The sequence below is a fragment of the Poecilia reticulata genome, chromosome 11 (genome assembly GCF_904066995.2).
Source record: "Poecilia reticulata chromosome 11, P_reticulata-male-v2, whole genome shotgun sequence".
In the NCBI taxonomy this organism is placed as follows: Eukaryota; Metazoa; Chordata; class Actinopteri; order Cyprinodontiformes; family Poeciliidae; genus Poecilia; species Poecilia reticulata.
This window is the reverse complement of record NC_088840.1, coordinates 25,239,818-25,264,586: the sequence shown is the minus strand read 5'-3', so window position 1 is coordinate 25,264,586 and position 24,769 is coordinate 25,239,818. Positions and strand designations below refer to the sequence as shown.

Here is a 24,769-nt window from a genome sequence, read left to right as displayed (position 1 = left end):
ATATAATTTAAGAACAATGTTAAGACGGTAACCCCTCTGTTTATCTGTGAGAGCCCAGGTCAAGACATACATGAACACTGGACACAGGTGTGTGATTGGCTGAATATGTTAAACAATAGATTTGATGTTAAAGGTTTAATTGGCTGATTTCCATTATCATCTTTCTGCTTTGTGCAGCAGGAACAAGCACAACTGTGTTTGGTTTTGTTTTATTAAACTCCCATTACTCAACCCCCCAGTATGCAACAGCTAAGCACTGATTCAACACACTTTCATTTTTCTAACTTGCATCTGACTAACACAAATAACAATATTTGGCACTGAGGATCTGATTACGTCTACTCTTTCATGGAGCGTTTGTTGTATACAGTACTGTGTAATAATACAATAAAACTAAAATCATTGCCAACTTTATGTTGATTAATTTTGCATTTGCAAATTCTAATATAGTGTGAGAAGGTGCACTTCTTCAGATCATTTCAACAAACTTCTTCAATTAAACAGTTATTTCAGTGCTTTTATCAAACTAATTGGAGAAAAGCACCCAGAATGAATGGTTCGATTTGGATGTGATTTGGTTCACATGCAGATCAGTGACAGGTGATTCAATCTGCCAAGAACTGGTAAGTTTTGAACCATTGGTGGTGACATGTCATGACTCAACCATCAGTCACCAATGACTGTAGACATGTTGCCCTGACATCTTACATCATGAAGTTCCTGCAGAAACTCCTGTTTCCCCAGAGTAAGTAAAGCTAATGTCAGGATCCCTTGCATGTTGCTTATCTCTGTGGATTTGGAGATGAAGAAACAATACACCAGGTTCAACAAACTCATCAAAGCAGGCAGCACTGTGAAGAGAATGTTCTTGGATTTCTCCAGTGGATTTAACCCAAATCAGCCTGATTTGCTTAGTCAGAAACTCCAGAAGACACAAGTGGAGGCCTCAACAACTGCCTGCATCAATGATTGCCTGACAGGCAGATTTAGAAGGTGAAGGATTTTGCATCAAACTAGGTGGTCAACACCAAAGGAGCGATTTTCACAATTTATTTTTATTTTGTATGTATGAGACTTCTAGCACAACACATCACCTGGAAAGTTAGCTCAGTGTTCTGGCCTGGAGGTTAAGGGTGGAAGAGGCTTCTGGACAATATAAAAGATTAGTTTGATTTTAAGAACATAAAATTTGTGTTTCCTAGAGTCTATTCCCAACGGTTTTTTGGCTGGATAAGAGCCTCCATTCTGTAGTCTGTGTTCCAAATTAAACAAAGCCCAAAACATGCTAAAGACTTAGTCTGTCTACAGTTAAGCTGTCCCATGTGGCACCTTGCAACAATGTTGTCATGCATACAGTAAGAGCCAATTTTAGATATAGCCTTGTGTCAGCCTATAAGAGTTAACTGGAGTCTGCCACCTGAGAAGACACTTCACGTTTTAATTTCCTCACGTCATTCAGTTTGAGGCCTGCGGTCTGCATGTCTTGTCTTTTTATAGTCTGTGGTGGTGAGGAGCTCATGCCTGCAGTTATTGATAACAGCTTTTGGCCCATGCAGACATTTATATGGGGCTGACAGGAAAGGCATCTGATTGAGTTTGTCACTGAACATTTCATGTCTGTTTTACACTTGACCTCAAATCCTTCTTCACTTGCAAAGAGTTAGATCCACCAGTGGAAACCCAGGTGAGTTGTGGAATTCCAATGGCAACCTAACCATCCACAGTATTTGTCTTGTGAGGTTTGCGTTCTACACTGTAATGTTCCTCACAAAATTACATGGAGCTAAATGTGGCTTAGTAGAAGGAGTGGAAAGAATAGTCGTCTTGCAGTCCAGTTGTGAGCTTGATACCTGTGTTCTCCATGTTGATGCTCCCCTGGCCAGGCTCTTGATCTGAAATTGATTACTGAACTGTGAATTGGAGCACAAAGTTATGAGTGTAATTGGGTGAATGCGGTTCTAGTATTTACCATTTCTAATGGGATTTTTAACAGTATAGTTTGGGACTTTTAAAGTAAGATTCTGTTAAAAAGTTGGAAGAGATTATTATCTTACTATCAGCGGAAAACTTTTCTGTCCTCATTCAGTTTCCTGCAGGATGACGCTATAACAGCAGGTTGGCAAAATAAGTTATTATCTTAAAGGAAGTTTGATCTCAAAATAGCACTGTAGTTTATGCACACTATTTTTTTCACCTTTAAATTATCGTCACATTTTCATGGAGTCCTTAATAAATTAAATAAAATAGAAGCCAGTGATATTCAACGAATAAAGCCGGTCGAACTTTATAACTTTTATAAAACACATGGTGAGAATATAATATGTAAAGCATTCACAGCCTGCTGGTAAGCAGGTAAGAAGACAATCAAATTAAATAAAAAAATGTTTTCAGTGTCTCCTTTCTCAACCTTGATCATAAAGTCTTTGCTCAGTTATTACTTATTTCTGAGTTTTGTCAGAGTTTTACTTGTAGTCTCATTATTTCTTTCTTCGGTGTTCATTCCAGAAAAAAATGGGAAGAATCTTTATAACTTTCAAAGCATTGCAGCTTAAATCTAACCTTGACAAAATAACAATCAAAAACAAGCTAAGCACAGACTGAAAGCTAACCCCCACAACTCACTTATTATTTAAGTTTAATAGATAGGGACAGACACATCGACGTAGACAAACTGAACAGAACAGCAGATCCATTTTTGCCTCACAGTGCTTATAGCAACAGCTAATTCGCAGCACTTGTCTCTAGATGGGCTTTTAAATAGTACATCTTGAAACTAGTAACAACATAATGTTGACAACATCTACACAATCATGTGTATAAAACAGTGAGACATAAACGTGAGACATAGAAGTGTAAAGACTGAGGGGTCTTTACACTTACCAACAGGAATTTTACTATTAACATTGGCATTGTTTCAGTTTTTCCAGCGTGTGATTGTAAAATATTAGGTGCCAATACGCAAAGCATCATTAAACAGGTTGTGCTTCAGAGTTTGGTTGTCCTTTTTGTAATTTACAAGTTAACAGTGTCTTGTTATTCCAGAGGAAAATGTGCCAGAGGGAAGACCGCGCTGCTAGGGGTGGAGGAGTATGAGAAAGAGCCTATGATAGACTGCTGACTCCAATACACGTACATTTTTACTGCAACGGATACAGGCTCAATTAAGTTTATGACTTCTTCTTTTATCCTGAAGGTGCATAATCTGATTCTTTGTAGGGCAGTAAAGCAGATCTGGTGACAACTGAGCTGCATGATATAAGACATTCAGCATTGCGCAACTTCAGGCTGTGTACATCTTTATATTTGTTCCTTGTGATGCACATAAGCTGATTAAACGGTATGGAAGCAAAAGCAAGAGGGCAACGTGAGCGTGTTTCAGCAAGTAAATTTGAGTATGTTTGTAGGCTCAGCTTTTCTCCAGGTTTGTGTTTCTCTTGTTACGTCAGTCCTATTAGCTATGGTCTATATTTAGCAGGCGTTCTTAGCCAAACAGTGTGGGAGAGAGTTCTGAGAGATGTGAGCCTGGAAAGAGGTCAATATGGTGACAAAGATGAGCTGTGAGCAGCAAACGAAGAGCCAAATGATCAATAAGTGATCAACAAAAGGCAAATCTCAGCCAAATAGTAATATTCTATTCTATTCTATTCTATTCTATTCTATTCTATTCTATTCTATTCACTTTATGTTATATATAATCAATAAATCATATTACGTCTAACCAGATAACAATTACCTCATTTAGAAACTAATAACCACGTCTCAAAGTTTCCCGATTATAACCATTTGTTAGAAAAAGAAAATAAGTATTCTGTAATCTTTTATTCACTAAAACTATAGTGCATATAAGGAAATAAATAACAGTCAAACCTGCGTCCAGGCCTGCCCAAACATGCAGGTGTCATATTGCAGTATGCTACTGAAACATCCGAGTTCAAATTTAGCCTGGAACCTTTGTTGTGTGTCATTTCACCTCTCTTATCTGCTGCTGGCATTTGTAGTATGCTGCAGAGAGAATGTGGTTGTTTACAACAAATGGGTCTGGGGTTCACAAGTTAGTTAAAAATATACTTCATGCTCATGTATTTTAGCTTTTTGCATTCACTCATGGTCCTTAACTCTCACCAAAACGGTCGCAATGCAAATACCTTTTAATTTCTTATGTGCATTCAAAAAATTCAATTGCAGCTAATCAAACACTTTAAGAGCTTATATTGCATATATAAGCAAGTTTACATTTATGACTAAAATCTGTATTTTTATTCTGTCAAAGGGCTGAGTTTGAGTTTCTACATCTACAAAATAATTTGGCAGTAAATACTATGCTAAATACAATTACATAGTCCTTTGTTACATAAAATGCACAAGCAACAGATTCCCAAAACAAGACGTCAAAAGCACAGCATGCAGCTGTTACCCCAGTCATTTATATTATGAGGTGTAAAGTAGGATTGGTCATAAAAGCAGGGACAGTGGAGGCAGTAACTGTAAGAGGAGAACGTGTGGCGAGCGCAAAATAGGAGAGAAATGGAACTTGAGAGAGGACGATATTAATTATTCATGTCATGTTTAATAATAAAATGAACTCATTCATACTCAATTGATTCAGATCAAAAAAGGTGCATAGATTTTGCACGCTCTATCCAGGCATTGAGAATCATGAGTGCTAACATAAATCATCAGAAAACAAAAAAGCTTAAATAAAAAAAAACATGGTAACATCTCACAGCTTCCACATTTTCACCATCTAACAATGTTTTCTATTGTATTTATCCAACTCTTCTTTTGAAAATGAATGTACTTGTTCTTATGGTTAACATACAGTGCATAATTTGACTAATAGAAAGCTATCAGACAGATATCAAGCATCACTATAACAGTACAAATTGTCAAATCCTGGTTTATGAAAATACAACAGCTAAGCAGTTGCAAACTAAGAAAATGTCAAAAGGTGGAACAACAGCAGGACACAATGGAGTAAGTCAGATAGAAAACCAAATATCCTAACAACTAAATAGAACCCAGTGAGTCTGGTATATTCCTTGGTTTTGATGCCAGGGCTATGTTTTGGTTTGGCACAACAGCCAGAAACACACAAATTTTGGATTCTTCTTTTCTGTTTTAGTATTTACAGATAAGGTTTAAGTTTACATGTACACCAAGGCGAGCGCTCCCTGCTAGTTCATTACTTCAAAATGAAAAGTTCAAACAGTGTCTACATCTAAGTCAAAAACTAAAAAGTTTATGTCTTGAAATTATAAAAGAAGAAAATATAGGTTTAAATGATTTTTACTAAGGCCTCATGCAAATCAAAAGTAAACCCTGAACCTGATGTAGTATTAAATAGTATCCATTGTACAATATTATTGAGAACAGACAGTGACATTACTTTGGTATGGAGGACTTGAAATACTGTAGTATCTTCATTGAATGAATATTTGTTTGGTTAGTCACATAAAGTATTAAATTTGGATCTTCCTTTGAATGAGAAGGAGGGCTAATATTTTTTACTGTTTTCTTTGCTTTGATTATCTCCACTGCACTGACAACAGGACTCTATGACAAAAAATCAAAAGACTGCAAACTAGTATTTAAGGCATACAAATGTAAACTGTGTAACTATATTCAGCATAAGGGGGTTATAAATGCCAAAACATTAAAATCTTTTTCAAAACATTGTCTAAATAAAATGTTTAACGCAGTACAAGATGTGGACGTTGTGCTGAATGCATTGTGTTTATTAGACTCCTAGAAATTAACTGATTTGTTTTGACAGGCAGCACTGTAATTCTTTTATGTACAACAGCTTTTTTAAGTAAGACATGTAAGAAGAGTATCAACATTGTGGAGGATCAATGTTAAAGTCACCTGTCTGTAGTTTTATAGTTATTGATGATCTTTGCTCTTATAATCATCAACCTAACATCAAATGTACAAAAACAAAAGGTAACACAGCAAAAGTTAGGAAGTACAAACAAAACAAAAAAAAGTTTTCTAACTGAGGTTCTCAGTTTGGAGGTCAATGTACTGTTTGTTTCGTTAGGAACGTTTTTGTTCATATTGATGTTGTCATTTATCAGGATTTGTCAAGTGTGAAGACCAGAAACAGGAAAAAAAAAACAGAGAAGTTCAAATGAATGCAGTCAAATCAACATAGCTGGCAAAGCCAAATATTTTCATAAAACACATTTTCAATATTGGCATATTTAGGAGAAAACACATTGTAGTTGAATACAACCATTTTATGTAAAACTTTGAGAAATTTAACAACTTTAAAACCAGTGACTGGAGTTAATGTGAATTAAAGTTTGCCTTATTAGAGTTTTTTAAATTTAAACATATAATCAGAAACATGAAGTTTAAGAGATTGTCAAAATTTCCAGATGCCATTTATTGGTAAGTAACAAATGCAACAGTGCATTTCCTCCAAACTTTGTAGGTTTATAAGACAATATTCATGTTTCCCACACAAATCTAGTCAGAAAGGTCACTATATTCATATTCTATCCTGTACTGCAAATTAATATGCTATTTATCCAAATAGCAAAGGATTTGCTTTACTGACATAATCTTATTCCAAATGATATAGTTATGAATATAAATTTAATGATGAGGGATACAACAATTAATTTGCCTCCGATTACCACTCTAAGTTATTTTAGAGATAAAATTCAAACAACTGGCAAGATGAACATTTCCTTTCTCAACCTGGTGCAAAACTATTTATATTCTTACTTATAGTTAGTTATTTGATTGTTTTGTTAACATGTTTGCTACTCATATATACCATATGGTGTTGCTATTACCTCAACTAGCTATGCAGCATGTTAATACAGAAACAATACAGTAAGTACTCTGCACAGTAAACAGTGTGTGGGGCCTTATTTAGTGATCTGTGCATAAATTAATTGTTAGTTGCCCTTTAAATGTTTGCTTGTTGTTGTAATATCCCTGGGATCATGTTTCATGCGCAGGCATGGCAGGGCTAACTTGTTTGACTGGAGCCATTGTGTCATTGTTGACAGCTGTCGCAATGATGCGGCAGTTTTGCATGTCATTCCAGTCTATTCTGATTCTCATCACAAATTATTTTCCAGTGTTTTTTGCTACCAACTTATGTGGCAACCTATTAAGGGTTTTGCTGCAGCCATAGATAATAAAAACAAAATGCAAGCAAGTAGTTGTACTTTGTTTACATTCGTCAGACTTAGCAATACTCTGTTCTGTATTTAGAGGATATCTGTGACGTCTCAAAATAATGTACACAGAAGTTCGAATTTGTCTTTTAGGAGAGCTTGTAAAGGTAAAGGTATTAAACATCTATTAAGCAATAAAATATTGTCATGATAGATTGTAAACAATATTTAAAATGAATTTGATTGACCTAAAAATCTTACTAGAAAATTAACTGTGATGAAACAGAGTTTACACAAATTAGTTTGTACTAGTAAGAATGTTTGAATCAGCAGGTCAGACCTCAAAGGAAGTTGAATATCAGTATCAGTTAGTAGGTGTTTGATGCATCCACTAGACATTTGTGATCTTAATTCAAATTCATTTTTTAAAATGAAAACGGTCCCTGCTATTTTTTCCTAAATACAAAATATCTAAAAAGTTTCTACTGTTTCAAATCTGTGGTAAACAGAGAAAGTGATCTTTTTGCTTGGATGTGTGAGGGAAACATCCTCACCTTTCCACTCCTCCTTCCTTTCAGCAGGTAAAGTGCAGAAATCTTCACCTAAAAGCCACTAGCTGCTGCCTTCCTTATGAGGGAGACACCTCTGCCACGGGCTACAGGGCAGCGCCAGCAGCAGGAAGAGGATTCCACCCACAATGAGAACAGCGCCTGCACAGCCGATACATGACACGGACCAGGAGAGCTCATGGTGGAGAGGAACCGTGTGGTCACTGGCCAAGAAAGATAGGACAGACTGGTGGAAAACCAACAGAGTCATGAGCACCAGAACTCCTGTAGGAGGCAAAGAGAAGAACGAGATATGAGAAAAAAACTTATTTTCTAAAAAATAACATTTAGTTTAATAATTCATATAAACTCGACTAGTCTGTGGCTACCTTTACTGACCTGACAGGATAAAACATATGGATGCTGGCTTCAGAAAGAAGAGAATCTCCTTACTGAGAGCCATGGTGATGCAGATGGCTCCCATCACCATCAGGAAAAGGCTGAAAAGGGCCAGCATTGCTGCAGCCACATTCAAATCTGATCACAGGAAGAGGAATACACCATTAAAGCATAACAAATCAGCTATCCCTACCATATTTATCAAAATTACTACATGGAGGCCAACAGAGCGAGAGGGATGGGGCACCAATGTGATTTATATGTACGTCTGTCTTTCTTTGTTCAGTCTATGGCACTGTGTAATCTTAATACATTATGAAACTGCCAGAGAAAATGAGAGGTTAGACAGCAGCGCAGAGACACTCAAACAGTGTGGGTGGAATACATATTAAGCACTCAGAGTGCAGACAATAGCCAACCTGAAAGAGTGAGGCGAAGAGGTGAAGGAAAGCACATAAAACACAGAGCGATAAAGAGGGGAACAGAGATGATGGAGAAGAAGACAATAGTAGCAAAGGAGGAGGGTCAAAGGTAAAAGAAGCAGGTATTCAGAGGTATGTGGGAAAAAAAACAATGAAAAAGAAGGATGTGGGTAGATGAGGTGGGACATTATGTGACTCACTCTTGTGTGTTGTCTTCTGAAACATGACAGTATTTTCCCCCGTGGTGAAAAATTTGAAGTAGGTGCAGTTGGATTCTGCAGCAGTAAAAGGAAGAACAGCTTACTGTAACTGACATGGACACAGACTCTGGCCAGGTGACAAGCACTGGCCGCAGGCAATCTTGATCAACAGCTTATTGAAATTCAAGGAGCCACATCTCACATCTTCTCTCACATCCCACCCCTGTACAATTTGATTTTAATTGTTCTCCATCAACCATAATCAGCCATGAGCGTCAATGACGAGCTCAAGGTGACAACCTAAAGCTTCCTGTACAATTTGTATTCTGCTGTTCAGATGATGTGTTACAGCAATTAGTGTTTGGCAGTCAAATTGATTCTGACACCTCTATCTGTTCCCTCGCACATTTGCAAACACGACTAAGCAAACACACACACACACACATCACTCTTAATTAGTCTGATGAAAGCCTCATCCTCAAAGTGTTCTGCTGTGCGTTTTTCATATCTCATCAGCCATCAGAGTTCCAGTGTCTGCTCCACGGTTGGGGAAATTCAAATCCTGACATCAAGTAAGATGAAGATGAAGCTACAACTTGCAGTGAAGATCAAAATTACATCTTTTACCTATGGTCATACTTATTATGGTTTTGGATCAACAATAATTTAAAAATCTGTTTTCTACCGAAGTGTGACAATTGTAGTTAGTTTACTTAATTAAAAAGCAGAAAAAAGGTACTTTTCATGAAGTTTTTATTGGTCTGATGTAATATTCTAACAATAATATACATAATATCATATTTTATTACCTGGAGGTGGAAAATCGGCCCAAGTAACAGAAAGAAAGGGTTTGAAAATCCTGTCCATGTGTAAATATTCTATATAATGTGCTTCACTTTGTGAATTGAGTTGCTGAAATGAATTACCTTTTGAATGATATTCAATAGGTCATGGAAAACGGATTGAGTGTTTAGTGCATCCCTAATGATCTTCTGGGTGAAATATAAAACAGAAACCTTTAAGGTGATTTGGGTCAGAGTAACTACATAATGGAAAAAGTAAGACAATATAAAAAGCTGTGAAATAGTAAAATTAGTTAACACTGATTTATTTGGGAGAAATTAAAAAATAATTTTGTGTGATTGCATAACTAAATTTTGATTTTAACATATATAAAAAACTTGAAGGAAAAAAAATATAGAAACTTTACAGAAATCAGTATGCCCATTATATCAGTTAATGAAACCATTAACAAAACGTTCTGTTTTCTAACTTGGAATGTTGGTTTTGTCTGATGTTTCCTATGTGCTCCATTAAACATCATTTTCATGGGACAAGAGTTAACAATTTCTGAATTGTTGACTGTAAAGAGAGCCTCGTCAGGAGCTCAAGTATTTTTGTACCTGTTATGGAAAAAGAGAGGATCATTTCAACTTGACATGGTTACAGTGACTCAGCCAGTTACTCAGCCAAACTATTCAGACAAATCGCTGTCACACTATGAGCCAGACGTGATTTGTCTAGGCCAGAAAGTCAGGTGCACCTCTCAGACAAGCTTACTCACTCCCTCAAGCTGAGCTGTCCATTGGGCTTCACAGTCGGCCAGTTGGCCTGTCAGTCATCTGCCTGAACCTCACTTCCTCAAACAGAACATGTAGCCATCAAAAATATTCCCATGAACCCATCCAAGTAGTCAGATATCTTTAAGTCACCTCCATGCAGCTCCGCAGGTCCACAGCTCTCACGTTCTGGGTCGATATCAGACACCCACAGGGTCTTAGTGCAGCCCTTCCACAGACCATAGTGAGCTGTCAGGCATGTCTGTAAAAAAAAAAACAGACAACACAAGACATAAAGCAGGGTCAGTCTCTGTTTTGAAAAACAAAAATAAATAATAGATTTCAGTTTGTTTTTTCCTCTTCCTGATGCTGACCTCCTGTTACATGCTTTATTTTTTTACTTTTAAATCAAATGTCATGGAAGTGCTGTTTGATGTTTTACCTGATTGTTATAAAAATTCTTTGGGGGCGCCAGCTCCACCCAGAACTCTGTCCCGACTCCCAGGACTGTCAGGACGACACCAACTATGGCCACAAAAAATGCCAGCTTGATCTTATGAGAAAAACACAATAAATAAGAATGTATGTATTTATAAATGGCTTGAAATTCTCTTTTTTTACGTCTCTTGTAGACATCTTTCAAGTGCCATCTCAGTTACAATATGTTCATGATATGGTGCACCTAAAAATGCCACCACATTATTTTGGTTGTTTTATAATTTTGAAATATTTTCATGTATAATTTATTTAATTTTTTTCAAAATGAACTAATTATATTTTGTTTGCAGTTCAGCATGCTAATCTGCCTGCATTTATAATGTTTTCCTGAGGTTGGGATGGGAGCAGTAGTGGCGAAGCGGAACCTTTGTTTGGGGGCGTTGCTTCCAGGTTGGTTTTGGGGCGGACTTCCGGTTTGCCTCAAACGCAATCTAAAGGCAGCGCTTCGGTCGTCATTGCTGACTTCTATTTTATTATCCTGTAGGTCAGTACACGGTGAAAACACACCAAGACTACTCTTTAAGGTGTTTACCACTTATTTGACCAGAATATAGCACTGTGTTACGATTTTTGTGCACCGTTTTGCCAGAAGTTGCCAGTTTTATCAGGTGAAGCTAAATTTGGCAGTATGCTAGCCCGCGCTGGTAAAGTTCTGCGATGGGGGGAGTCATGAGAAGGCCGTGATATCTTACTAACTCTATGTTTTATGAGTTTTATTTTGCTTTTGTTTGAATAATATTCAGTTCTAGTTGCTTGTTGACTCATAAAGTAGTTCAGAGCATGAGCATAAAGTGAGCCCAGCCACTTTATGCTCATAAAGTAGAATTGAGGTTAACCCTTGTGCGTGTGAGGACTGAGACAAACAGTGGAGGACTGTGACAAATGATACAAGTTTTACGTGTGTGGGGTTGGTTGGACCCCATTTCTAGACCCAAGGGTTACAGTTGAATGCCAAGTTAAATTCTGTATTTGTTTTGTAAGTCTTGTAATTTTATTTTTGATTGGTATTAAGTTAAAATCAGTGTACGCTTTGATTATTATGCCAGTCAATATAGAGCTACATGCAGTGAGGCTTTAAAACAGTTGATTTATCCTGTTTGACACACTATCGCGTGGTTGTCCTCATCCAACCATGCGATAGTGTGTCATTGCGCTATCTTCAAATTGATTGATTCTGGGTATACAATTTTGGTGTATATATTTATATTCTCAGGAATGAATATAGTCTTCAGTTGTTGAATAAAACTTGTGCATTCTCTTTCAATCCAGCTAAGAATTGGCAAAAAACAATGCTATTTCTATGCCTTTTACACTGAAAATAACAGAAAAGGCCTCATGTCCATCACTACTACACATATCACAACACCGCATCAGTTTGGTGCTTACTGTAGCCAAATCATGGCTTCCTTTCTAGTGCCTGAACGGTTCAGCCCTCTGACGATCATTGATATTCCTGATTGTAATTCATAGTATGAAGATTGAATAACCAAAAATGACCACACTGCCTTATTTGGATGCAAAAAATGATTGAAAACCAAATAGGGTTGGTCAGCTGGACTAAACAAATCTGACTTTCCACGTCATTCTGAAGTCTGACTTTGATGATGACCTTCATTCTCATTTCTTTAAGCCTTATGGCAGTCTTGGTAGGAGCTGCAATTAATTTAAGTGCAGAACATAATCACTTTCAAGGTATTTTTTTTTGTTTTGCTTGACATGCTTGATTCCATGATTGATTGTCTACACAAAACAGAAAATAGTAGCTTGATTTGATAAAAAAATTAAAAGAAAATATACTAACAAGTCCAAGAAAGACAACTTTGCTAACATAGCACCCATATAATTTTTTATGCTGTAAATAATTTAGTTTTTAGGCCTGATTACTTTGGTCATCCACTGGTTGAGTTATTCTGTTTTTTTTTTTCATATTTTGCTATGACCAAGAAAAAAACTGAAGTTGTAGACATAAACAGACAAAATCAAAATAAAATCTTTGAAAGATCTTGATCAAATGTAAAGTGACGTTACAGTGTTTATCCACAAAGCCACTGTTGGGGGAAAAACCATTCAAACTTATTACTGAGACACTGCAAATAATCAACCAATAACACACAAACAGTATTGGTACATATTGGCCAGTGGCCTTATATAGTACTACAAGCACTATCACTACAGTTTGAAGCTGGTGTTTCAAACAATATTATTGCTTTAATTTAAGAAAATTTCAAACTACTGTAAAAATACATGAACACTATCCAAAGCCTCTCACCTTTCCCTCCTGGGCTTCACTCATGGCATGTCCAGCTGATGTTGTCCTGCGTCTCTTGTTCCCACCAAAGGTGCTGCGTCCACCCATTAAACTGGCCAGGCCCCCTGCGCCTTGAGCTGGTCCTCCTGGTGCAGCCATTCCACCTGCTCCTGCTGTTCCTGGGACCACGGTGCGGCCCTCCTCGTCAGTCAGAAAAAAAGTTGACCACATCTCGTTTAAGACAGAGCGCAGCCCCAGCTATAAATCTCAGTCTGTTGGGTGGTTGAATTGATTTGTAGTTTTTTAGGGATAAAAAAGGAAATGGATTGTTGACTCTCACTTTGTGATTGTCCAGGAAATAAAAAAATGGGGGTAAGAATCTCTCTCTACAGATGCATATGACGCATAACATTGAGTCTTAGAATACAAAAGGTTCAGAAAAGATTAGTTTGAGGCAGGTCATGATGCAAAAATAGACTACAAAGGAGTTTTTAGGAGTGTTTCTGGTACTTGAGTACTGGTGGAGTGCAGAAAGGCTACTGGAAACAGGATTGGAAAAAGAGCAAGGGAAAATTTAAAAATAGAGTCGAAGATTATGGTAAAATAGAAACATCAATATTAACAATGTTAGCTCATAACTCCCCCCGCCCCCAAGACAAATATAGCATACTGAGATTAAATTACACTGTGATTACATTAAATGTTAACAAGTAAGTTCATTAAAGTGAAGGTTGGGCTACTATACTGTCTGTAAAATTACAATGACACTGACATAAAAAGAAAACATTGCTTGTAAATGTGCAGTCGACACAATAAAATGTTAAAAAATATTTCAAATGCATCAAGGTGAAGTTAAAAAGTTTTATGGGTGTGTAGTTTGCATTATACTAATTTTATTGTAATTTTGGTTGCAAATTCCTATAAATATTGATTCAATGTGCTAGGAGGTAAAGTTAAAACGGCAAATATAAACAATCTTTTAAAAAAGCTTCTCAGCTTATAACCTTCAATATATATTCTGAGACCATTTGTAAAATAGAAATCATTGTCAAGTCAAAGGCTTTTACATTGTTTTTCTGAGACTTTCTGAGTAACTGCTGCATGGATAGGCTGAATCTGGGAAACTTCTTGCTGGTTCTGTAAGTGAAGCAGCTGTGCTGCTGCATTCCACACGGACGTAATGACAACAGACTTGACATGCAATCCCTTTTGTTGTTTGGAAGAACGAAACACATCCCCCAGAGAGACCACAATCCTTCACCGACACCGCAGCATCTGTCTTGTTAGCAACATAAAGAGCTGTAACAGCACAAGTTTTCAGAGGTGCTCTGAAAGCTCCATGTAAGTGTGACAATACCAAAAGCAACACATTATTTTAACTGCACATTTTTCACAATGTGTAACATTCCTGAATAATTTGACAAACAATCAAGCCTTGCAAAAATAATTATCACAAAAGTAATAATCACACTGCTTTTGTCAATTTTTTTCACATCACAGCCTCATATTTCAGGGTGTTTTATTTAGTTTCTTTATATGAAAGATCAACTCAGTAGCATAGGATTGTAAAAGGAAACTAAAACTCTGTGATTTGCAATAATATAATAAAATCTACAGGAGTTGTTTTCTTGACTGTTTGATAAATGCAATCTTACTCTGGCCTAAATTCACAGTTGTGCCTCTTTTCATTTAGTTCTGTAAAATAAGATTGAAGTATTGTTAAATCTAACCCTGCATATTTATTCAGTTGTGTTGATTGGTATTCATGGTGTTTGTTCACCGAAAAAAACCTCTAATGCATTCAAAGAGCAGCTTTATTTATATTTAGACTAACTGACACTGTGATTACCAATTAGGTTCCTTCTAAAGACAAAGTTTACAGTAAAAACATCAACATATTTAGTAGCACCAGGACAAAATATGAAAAGGTGAAGAGGCTTGAAAAGTTTTACACAATACTGTATCTGTCTTGTACTACTACAGTGTCGTTTCACTTTTTTTTTACAGCTTCTCAATGTCTAGCATCACACCAACATTAGCAAAGTGACACATGAAACCGCCTTCATTACACTACGGTACAAAAATTTAACAAAGCAAAAAGTATTTTCGTACCACTGTCAAGAATTGAAGTCTTGCTCCTGGTTACTTCACCTCAAGATGATGTGTTGCCAGGCACAATAATTAATATGTAAGGAAGAATATCTAGACAGACGTTCCTCCAAACTACTAAACTGCAACCAAAACAACTGTGTGAAAATCTAAAAAAAAATAAACTTTTTTTTTTGTTGTCTCAACAATATGAAGCCTAAAGACAAGCATAAGAGCAAATCATGCTACCAATATAGAAAGTATTTAAAACTCTGCAATAAACCAATCTATGTCTTTATTTAAAATATTTTACTGGGCATTTGAGTTCAAAACAACCTGGTAATTTTTTCCACATGTAAAACAAAAATGAGTGGTTCTATTTTCGGAATAGTTATTTACCATTACATACTTTCTTAATTAGCACTAAAAATGCAACCAGCAATCCTTTGTCATAATGACAGTGATAAATACGCATCTCCTGGGTTTACGAATGCACAGCAGTAATCATCAACAACACCAAAAAGTATTCACACCTTTCATTGCAGCTTATTATAGACTGATGCAGGTGGTTTAGAGCATTAGAGTGTTGAAAAGAGTATTTGTACCAGCTAATCATATGTAAGAATAAAATATTCTCTCCATTCTTCTTAAAGCTGGTAATCGTGCTCCATATAAGGCATCCAGTAGGACAAATTGGAAAACCAAGAAAAAGCTCTCTGTAGGTTTAAGCAACCTCCAAAAACTGGATTAACAAATCCACGTGAAGGTCTCACAAACATAAAAAGCTCCGTGGGGTTTTTGAACCACATCTCAGAGACTACAGACACTATTTGCAGGCAGCATTTGAAAACGATGATCAGCGGCTTTTTTCGCTCCAAGCCCTGCCCTCCCATACACACAAAACACATTTGAGAAGCTAAAAAAAACACCACCATGCCAAAGTTAGACCCATTACTTTTATTTTGTCACACTTTAACACTTGCTGCAAGCGTGCCTCACAATATTCGCCGTCACTTCACAAATATCACAACAATGACATTAACGAGGTAGCTGACCTGTTTGCTGACCTGCTTTTTGTGTGTGTGGTTCTGCTCGGAGTGACGGAGGGCGAGGTGAGGCGTGGAGAGGGAGTGACGGAGGGTGTGAAAGGGGTGGAGGTCAAAGTAGCTTGGTATTAAGTCTGAAGCAGGATAGGTTGGTGGGCTGGAGGGGTTGAAAAATAATACAAGTTAAATGCCACTGTGTGCGTATACACACTGGAAAAAGCGCGCTCTGTGGCAATTTCCATGTTGCGTGAGTGTATTTTCTGGTGCACATTTGCATATAGAGTTTCAAGAAGAAAATATATGTTTGTTGGTATTTGTTTGAGGAAGCGTATGCACATCCCTCTCTTTTAGCTAAAAGACTCAAACTGAATGCCTAAAATGTGTTTGCGTGTGTGAGGTACACAGCCACTCTGAAGCTTTTGTACGTCAATCCGTTTGTTTATTCTCACTACAACAGTTGTGCAGAATGATTTTTCCATTTTTGACCATTTTAAATACACTTGAAATTGTATCAGATTGCACCCACTCAAACCCCGTCTCTGTAACTGTGTGTACATGCGTGCATGTGACTCCTCCATTGCTATTTTTGCCCCCCACCTGTTAATGACTATGAAGCCGACTGAGGGAAAAAGGCCTGCAGCAGGGGGGTTGTGTCAGCTCAACCCTGGCTGATGGTCTTATGTCTGCAGTTCCCACTACCATTCTGGTGATTGAAGAGGCAATAGTAGAGTCAACACCTCGAAGACAAGTATCACAGCCGGTGGGATGTTGGTGGGCTCACATGGTCCGCTGTCAGGGTGTAGAAATCAGTTTCACCAGACAGTGAAAACCTGATACTCCTCTGCCTGCTGACACAGGCACAAGCACTCTGTCACGTTTGCTACAAGGGGCACCAAGATGTGTAAATGCTGATCTGTAAAGTATACACTTGGAGAATGATCAGGTTTAGGGTTGCTTTATACTGGATTTCTGTCCATAGCAAGGTACGAATCTTTTCTAAATCGTTTTTTTTCCAGTGAGAAATGTCAGATACAATTATATAAACTCATTATTTCAACACCACATTTCTCTTGCAATGGTAAAAATGAAGTATGTTTACACTTATAGCTTACTTGGACTTTCTTCAAAAGAAAGATGTAACCCTATTGAAATTCTATAATTTTTCAAATCAAACACTTCAAAACATATTTTTAACATTTTCCTGGAGCAAGACTGGTTACTGCGAACTAGCACACTGACATTTCTTGAACAAAACGGTGAGCAAAAAAGCACTCTTTCATTGTCATTTTACATTGCACAGGTGAATAACTAAAACCCCATAATTTTGCCCACAACTGCTATTAGCTGATCATTTGTGGAAAAAAACAAAAATCATTAACGGTCTTGCTTTGCTCTTCGGTCCAAAGATTGATTAAGTCTTCCATGTTTTTAGGGTGCCTCTGAGTGTCTTGTCCTCCTGTTGTCTGGGAAGAAAAGAAAACACTGCAGTCAGATATGCTTGGCATTGTGATTAGGTGGTGCAAGTGCATGCAAGAAGGTCAGACACACAAAGATGGAGGACTCAGTGTGAGGGGTAGAAAATGAGGATAAAAAAGGAAAAAGTGAGAAAAGAGGATAACTCAAAAATGAAGGACAGGGAGACAAGTCATGCAGAGAGAGTTGCTTCCTTTCCCTCTAAGTCTGAGCAGACAAATTAAATGCATCAGGAAAGTTATTAAATGAGTGGGTTTTAGTTATTCTTAGTGCTCAGTCCACAATTAATTGGAAAATATATTAGCTTGTTTATTACTGTCATGACATTTTGTGAAAATAATGTATACTTTCCGTTTGGTACTTATGATGGATAGGGACTGGGATGCCAATGGAAAACATCATTGTCATACTTATTTTAATAACAATGAGATTAAAGTACATATTCTACTGCATGAAACATAAAAATCTGTGTAGTCTCAGAAAGTGAAGTCTCCTCCAGGCCTTTATTGTGAAATGTTGGTGACACCCAAGGTCAGATCGTTCTTTACCTGAACATCCACAAACCTAAAGGTTGAGAACTTGTCTTCACACAATCCACATCTGTGATGAGGGAACGAATGCTAGTTTTGTTCCTCCTGCAATCCACAACCAGTTGCTTAGATTTTTGTGTGTTAAGGGCCAGATTGTTGTCTCTGCTCCACCTGGCCAGCTGCTCCACCAGGACTCATCCCTGTTCCCCAGGAATGAGTAGTGCCATCTGTAAACGTTACAGTAGCGTTATTTTAGTGGACAGGAGAACCGTCATAGGTGTAGAAAGGAAAGAAAATGCAAATCGCACTGTAAAGCTGATAAACACAAGTTTGTGAAAAGTTTTGAATATATTTGAAATGTTTACTGTTGCATGACTCAGATTATTCAGACATTTTATTGTGGAATTCATAGATCTCTTATAAATTTTATACTCTTTTGTCTTTTGGTATGACCTAATTATTATTATTATTATTATTTGACTCATCACTTGACATTAATGTCTTTGGTTAGATTATTCTGACATTTCTAATTACTGCAGCTATTATCCTATAATATATGCAATAGTATGTGTGTGATGGTGCACAGAAGTCACAGTTATCGGACCTATAAAAAGTTCTCACCTCCTTGGATGTTTAACACTTTTTTATTGTTTCCACAAATCAAATATAATCAGTAAAACTTAGCTTTTTGAACAAAATAAAATGACAAAAACCCTTAATGTCATGGTGAAAAATGATTCCTACAAATCAATGATAATTGATTAAAGATGACTTTAATTATGTGGTCCCATATAGATATTTAAATTGACTGACCTATTTCAATACAGGTCCAGCTGATCGGTGCTAGTAGTCTCACAATGAGTAGAATGAAGATCAGCTGAGTGCAGTGGAATGGTCTGGAAACTCCATTTACAAGTTAATCAGTGTTCCTGCCTTACACTACTGTATAGAGACAAAAGATCACTCCAAGAAAGTCAGAAACAAAGTTATTGAAAAGTATAAGTCAGGGGATGGATACAGAAAATCTCTAAAGCCCAGTACATCCCTGGAGTTCAGCTAAATTAATGAAGAAATGTAGCACATATGAAAATCTGTCTATATTAGGTTATAACTTTTATCTTCAGAAGTAGTTTTTATAGGTTTGATGCAGTAGGAAAAAATATTTAAAGGCAAGTCCCAACATGTAGAGTTACTTTAGGAATGATAAGAATTAGATTAAAAATTTGAGAATATACTTCTAAAGAGCATGTTCTTGCTTCCCACTGACTTAGCAGAACACCACCAGGTTATGTTAATTTAATCCCTGATTATTTTTTAGGTGTATTGTTGGATTGTTAAAACCCTAGCAGCATGAATAATTTAAATATTACACTCAATCACTCATGAATATACAACTAAATAATTTGCCATTTTCCACCTGCAATCTTGTTCTCAAACTGGGACAAAAAAACTGCATCTTTTTATTGATTCCATTGCACTAACTGTAGCAACAAATTTGTTTGTCAAAAATGTATTTTAAAATAAGCCTTTTAATTGTAAGTGCGGCCGCTTTTGGTCAGTCTCTCGTGCAATAGTGACCATGACCAATTGATGGCACCATGTGAAAGGGAGGCACACAAGTAGGGAGGAGTGAAGGGTGTAAAACTAAGCTGCCCTGATCCCTCAGGAATGCAGGGAGTTAGAACACTGACGTTGTGTGCTGCAGGAGGTGATGGGATTACACCGACACAATGGGGCATCTGGATGTGGAAGCTGCCAATTTGGTGCACAAGTACATGTTTATTACTGTAGAGCAAAAATTGACAACTGGACTTCTTGTTAATCTTGTAAAGTGTGCTGTTGGCAGTTTCAGGGAAGTTCTGTGTATAACCTTTTTTTTTTTTTTTTTGCAACTTCATACTTTCTCCTGCAGCAATATTTGGCAGGAGTTTATTCAATGTTGTCAATCAAAGATGGAGACCAAAAACAGCATACTGTATTTACACCATCACAGAAACAGAGCACAACATTGCAATGTCATTTCCAAACCTTTTAACAAACAGAATAAAGATGAGTGTTTCATCAGAAGTCTTGCAGCTTCTGTTTATTTGAGATGTTTGGGTTGTATTGGTTCCTTTCATATGTTGTCTAGATGATGTTTTTCAACTTCAAAATGCCTTTGTGAGATTTCTCCAAGAAGGGCTCTGCTGAAATTGATTAAATTGAACAAAAGAGGATTTTATTTCAGTCAGCTTGTGTTTCTGGAAGTTTCTTACACTAAATGTTGAATCTCTGCCCCCTTTTTTCCATCTTTGGTATCCCTTAGTCTATAGCTTCTACTTCTTTAAGCAGTTCAGGCTTTCATAACCCTCGTCTTTCTTAAAAGTTGCTTTCCTAAATTGATATTGATTTAAAAATAATCATGTACGGTGCCTTGCAAAAGCTACTACGCCACTTGATAATTTTAGCCACAAGCTTTGATGGACTAACACGAGGTAGCACATAATAGAATGAAAAGAAATGGATACAATGGAAAGGGCAACTTGAATTTGAATTTAGCTCCCATTGCTCTTACACCTCAAAATAAAATCTGGAGCAACCAACTGCTTTCAGAGATAATGTGATCACTAAACTTGTGTTATTTTAGGATGGTGTCTGTCACAGCTAGCTGCCGATCACATACGCTCTAATTGCTCTTTACAACATGTTTTTTCTCTCTTCTAATTTAGCTCTAATTGACTGTATCAAAGACTTGTTAGTTTCTAACATGGCAAAATATCAAAAATAGATTCATGTAATAATTTAACAAATCTGCCAGTGGATCTATAGAACATTCTGGATTACTTGTGATTTGGCAATGCCCCATCCTACTTCAGGCTAACCTGAGGTTACATTTTCAGGTTAACCTTGTAAGGCTTTTTCCATCTTTGTGCTGGCTGTCTCCTGAAGACGTCAGTATGACCATATTTTAATATGTGGAGTAACAATATTGGCTCATTTAATTTCACACACACTCAAATCTGACTGTTTTTTTATATGTTTGTCTATACTTTGGTGTTTGACAGCAATGAACACTCTGGATCGTACAATGAAATCACAATACAAACATCTCCAATTCTCTGTTGAGTAAATCACAGCTTTTCTCCCTTTTCAAATTGGACGTTCACAAATCTCTCTTACATGACATTTTGAAAGCCATTGTTCTACTAAAACCCAAACTGAGCTGAATAGAAATTTGTCCCTGGAAAAGTATTTAGAGGAAAAGACACAAGATTTGACAAGTTGGACATTTTACATAACAGCTCATTAAATACCAGCAAGTTGTTAGGTCTTCTAACATTACTTATTAATCAAATGCTGCTGATAGTCACATACTCTTGTTTTTTAATGTTTTAACACTATAATGCTGATCATGTTAGTTAATCTCCTGGCCTGTGTGAAAAGTTTTATAAGATTTTGTTGACAAAATATCTACTCTGACACCCTCTTCAGTCCTGTGTGTCTCAGAAACTCCTGTATCTACTTCAGTCTCAGCCACCATTTAAAAAGTGGTGACTTCAGGTATGAAGGACAGGATTCAACCTTCCACATTACTTTCATCTATTTAGAGACATGTAAGGACAGCTTGGACTAATGAGTCTTATATTGATGACTCATTAGTGTTCTTTGGAGTTTAGTTTCAGCAGAGTCTGACATCCTGTTGGAGCAGATCGTTTTCCCTTAACTTTGCTAGAGTAACTTCTTTAAATATCGTTGTATTGCAACATGCATGTGTAATCTCAGTAAATAAAGTTGTTCTACGAAGGTTTCAGTGTCTTGATGAAGAACATCCTCCTCTACATGAGCAGGGCAACTACTAGTTGTGAATTTCAAAAATCTGAACTACATGGAAGTTCACTCTTAGTTACTAACCAGAGATCTGTGATTTTGACCCAAAAGACATTATATTAATTCTTGAAAGAATGAGAACAGCAAACATGCTCAGTGTCTGTTCAGTCTGATCTGCTCTAACTAGACATGGTCACTGCCTTTTACACTTGGCTTATCAGAAGGTTTCTCACTGTGAGTTTGGGAAACAATATTTCTGACTCAGCATTGTAACTCTTAATTGGGATGGCCTAACCTTGAACATCACGGAGCGCTCCATCCTTATCTTTTGTGGTACCTGTGGTACTTCCTGGCATCTGTAGGGTAAAAATACAATGAACTTCACAAGAATGAAACTGCTGCTGCTGCTAGAGGTATTTAATAATATGCAAATTATTAAAATAAGTTATTCTCTAAAATTCCACTAATAAAGGCAATGGATGAACAAAGTTTGCATGTGTAGTGCCGGACAGCCTGTTAGATCTTGAGGCCTCAGTTTGGGCTTAGATCATATGTACTTCTACACTACAATGATTAAATCAAAGTGATTACCTGGCACCACCAAACAGCTTTAATGATTCAAGCACAAGGCTGGGTATTAGTACAGTTACTTAACCAAAAAGTTATAATAAAAATGGTTAACTGGTCGGCTGGCTCTCAACACAGGTCAGAGCAGGGAAAAGACCTGGATTTAGCCTGGCTGAGGGTTATGAGTTCAACCTAACAGGATTATGAAACATGCTTACTGTACGGCCCAGACCAGTGTAGAAGCTCTAAAGTTTTCTGGGGCCAGCAAGCATGTGACCAAGACCCATTTAAAGATTAACAAAAAGAAATGCAACATTTTATTTATATTTCCTTTGCAACTCTATAGGTAAAAAATAGGGCCATTTTTTGTCTGCAGTTTGTTAGGTGATTATTTTCATTACAGTCAAAAATCAGATCCTTCTACATTATTCATTTTATCTCACACCACTGGAGTGTGTAAATTACAGTGTTGTTATTATTTCCAAATCCATAGGAATGAAATGAACTGATGTCTTGGTAATTTTCCAAAACCAACAGAAAAAAAAAACATTTTGCAAAGCCAACAGTGTTAAACATTTGCAGTCAGAAGACCTTCACAGATACATGAACACGAAAGTTACTCTTCACCCACATGCAGGTTCAAAAAATAGAAAAATAACCCAGTGCTCTCAGAATATCCTGCTTCAGTTTATTCTCACTTTTTTCTACATTCACTTGACTTTCACACATGTATTCCTACTACCACTGCCACTCTCCACCTACATGCTCAAGTGTGCGAGCCAGCAAGGCTTGAGAGATCCCAGTGGTGGAACAACATGATCTAACTAACTCTAGTTTGTGTGTTTCCCTGTTAACACATTCTGTTTGTGTCTAAAATCTGCTGCGTGTGATTTACACTACGGCATCTGGTGAACAAAGGTGGCATTGTGTCATCTGTTGTTCTGCGCTTTCAGTCTCTATCTGCTGTCTTTGCAGTCCTGATTCTTTTAATAATCCTGTACAATATTGTATTGCTGCTACTCTTTCTGTTATGTATTTTTCATCCCATGGATTTTGCTAGTGATTCAAAGTGTTCTTGTCCTAAATGAAGCCTCAAAAGGAGCTACTGCTTTCATTAGTTCTTTAAGGTCTTTAACATAGAAAGTATCCCTGGGATATTTCTCCTGTTAAGGATATTTCTCCTTTTCACTGCCGTCACATACATGCTCAGTATGAGGGTGAGAGGAAAGGTACATCCAGTACCAGGCCACACGGACACGCACTCATACCAACATTTTAGAGTAGACAATTAAACTAAAAGGGTTTTTTTTTGTTTGTTTTGTTGGTTTTTTTGCTGTGAAAGGAAGCAGAAGTACCCAGAAACAACTCAAGCATGCACAGGCATGAATTTAATTCAATGAACAAAAATAATTTCAACTGTAAAACCTGAATTATGTGAATTATGATTTTAGAAGGCACAACCGGAAAACCTTCTGTATTTTAATAAATACACTACAAATTAAAAAAGCACTAAAGAAAAAGAAATTATCTCAACTAACAAGCTGTTTTAAAATGTTTAAAAATGATTTATCCCAGGCTTTTTCTAGCCACTGTGCTCATTGTTACTTCAACAGCTCTTTGTTGTTGTGTGCGCTAATTAGTGCCATCAGTGTTCCAGACACGAGCAAATCACTTAAGTGGGACTTTCCGCTGCAAATCTTGTGCACATCCGGTGACGCACAATGCTGCAAGTAAGTGAGCTTATTTAATACACCAACAGACTGAACAAAGCTAATAGGTCTAGCTTTTTATCATCAATTAGACTTTAGAAAGCTGGGAGATTGGCGTGATCTCTACTTGGGCTTGGTACCTGGATTTCAGGATATGATTTTGTTTTATTAAAGGTAGAAATGGTAAAGTGTATTACAAATAACCTACAAAAATTACTTGAATTCTTTCTATGATTTGCCTTTGGAGGAGCAATGGGAGGAGCAGATAATTGTGGTGGATCTTTATGTAGGTTACTTTTCTTTTCTGGTCCATTTGGAACAACAAGGGAGAAATTGTTTTTATTTTCTAAATGTGTATTTTCAGTACAGAGTATGTGAAAAATATGCTAGTCAGAGCTGCACATTAACGCTGGTTATTTCATTCTGTTTTCTTTTATTTTAAGTTGTCTCAGCAGCGCCCCCTTCAGGCCCTAGTGCTCCAGGAAAATGCCAATGTACCCAGCTCTGCACAGACTCCCAATAATTTGACTCTGTGTGATATA

At 36.9% G+C, this 24,769-nt stretch overlaps 1 protein-coding gene across 8 annotated transcripts; it reads right to left on the bottom strand.

Moving 5' to 3' along the window:
* Positions 1-4,547: 4,547 nt before the first annotated feature.
* On the bottom strand, positions 4,548-16,417 carry LOC103472851 (voltage-dependent calcium channel gamma-6 subunit-like). 8 transcript variants are annotated; one of them, XM_081612131.1, is made up of 7 exons: positions 16,151-16,417; positions 13,029-13,546; positions 10,704-10,814; positions 10,415-10,523; positions 8,703-8,777; positions 8,081-8,218; positions 4,548-7,966 (listed from the first exon to the last, which is right to left on the bottom strand). In XM_081612131.1, the coding sequence occupies exons 2-7, from the start codon at positions 13,236-13,238 to the stop codon at positions 7,746-7,748; spliced, it is 864 nt and encodes a 287-aa protein (XP_081468257.1). In that variant the 5' UTR covers positions 13,239-13,546; positions 16,151-16,417; the 3' UTR covers positions 4,548-7,745. The 8 variants fall into 8 exon arrangements, with proteins under 8 accessions (XP_081468257.1, XP_081468259.1, XP_081468261.1 ...); XM_081612133.1 differs by having other exon boundaries at positions 13,029-13,543; XM_081612135.1 differs by having other exon boundaries at positions 13,029-13,279.
* Positions 16,418-24,769: the final 8,352 nt, after the last annotated feature.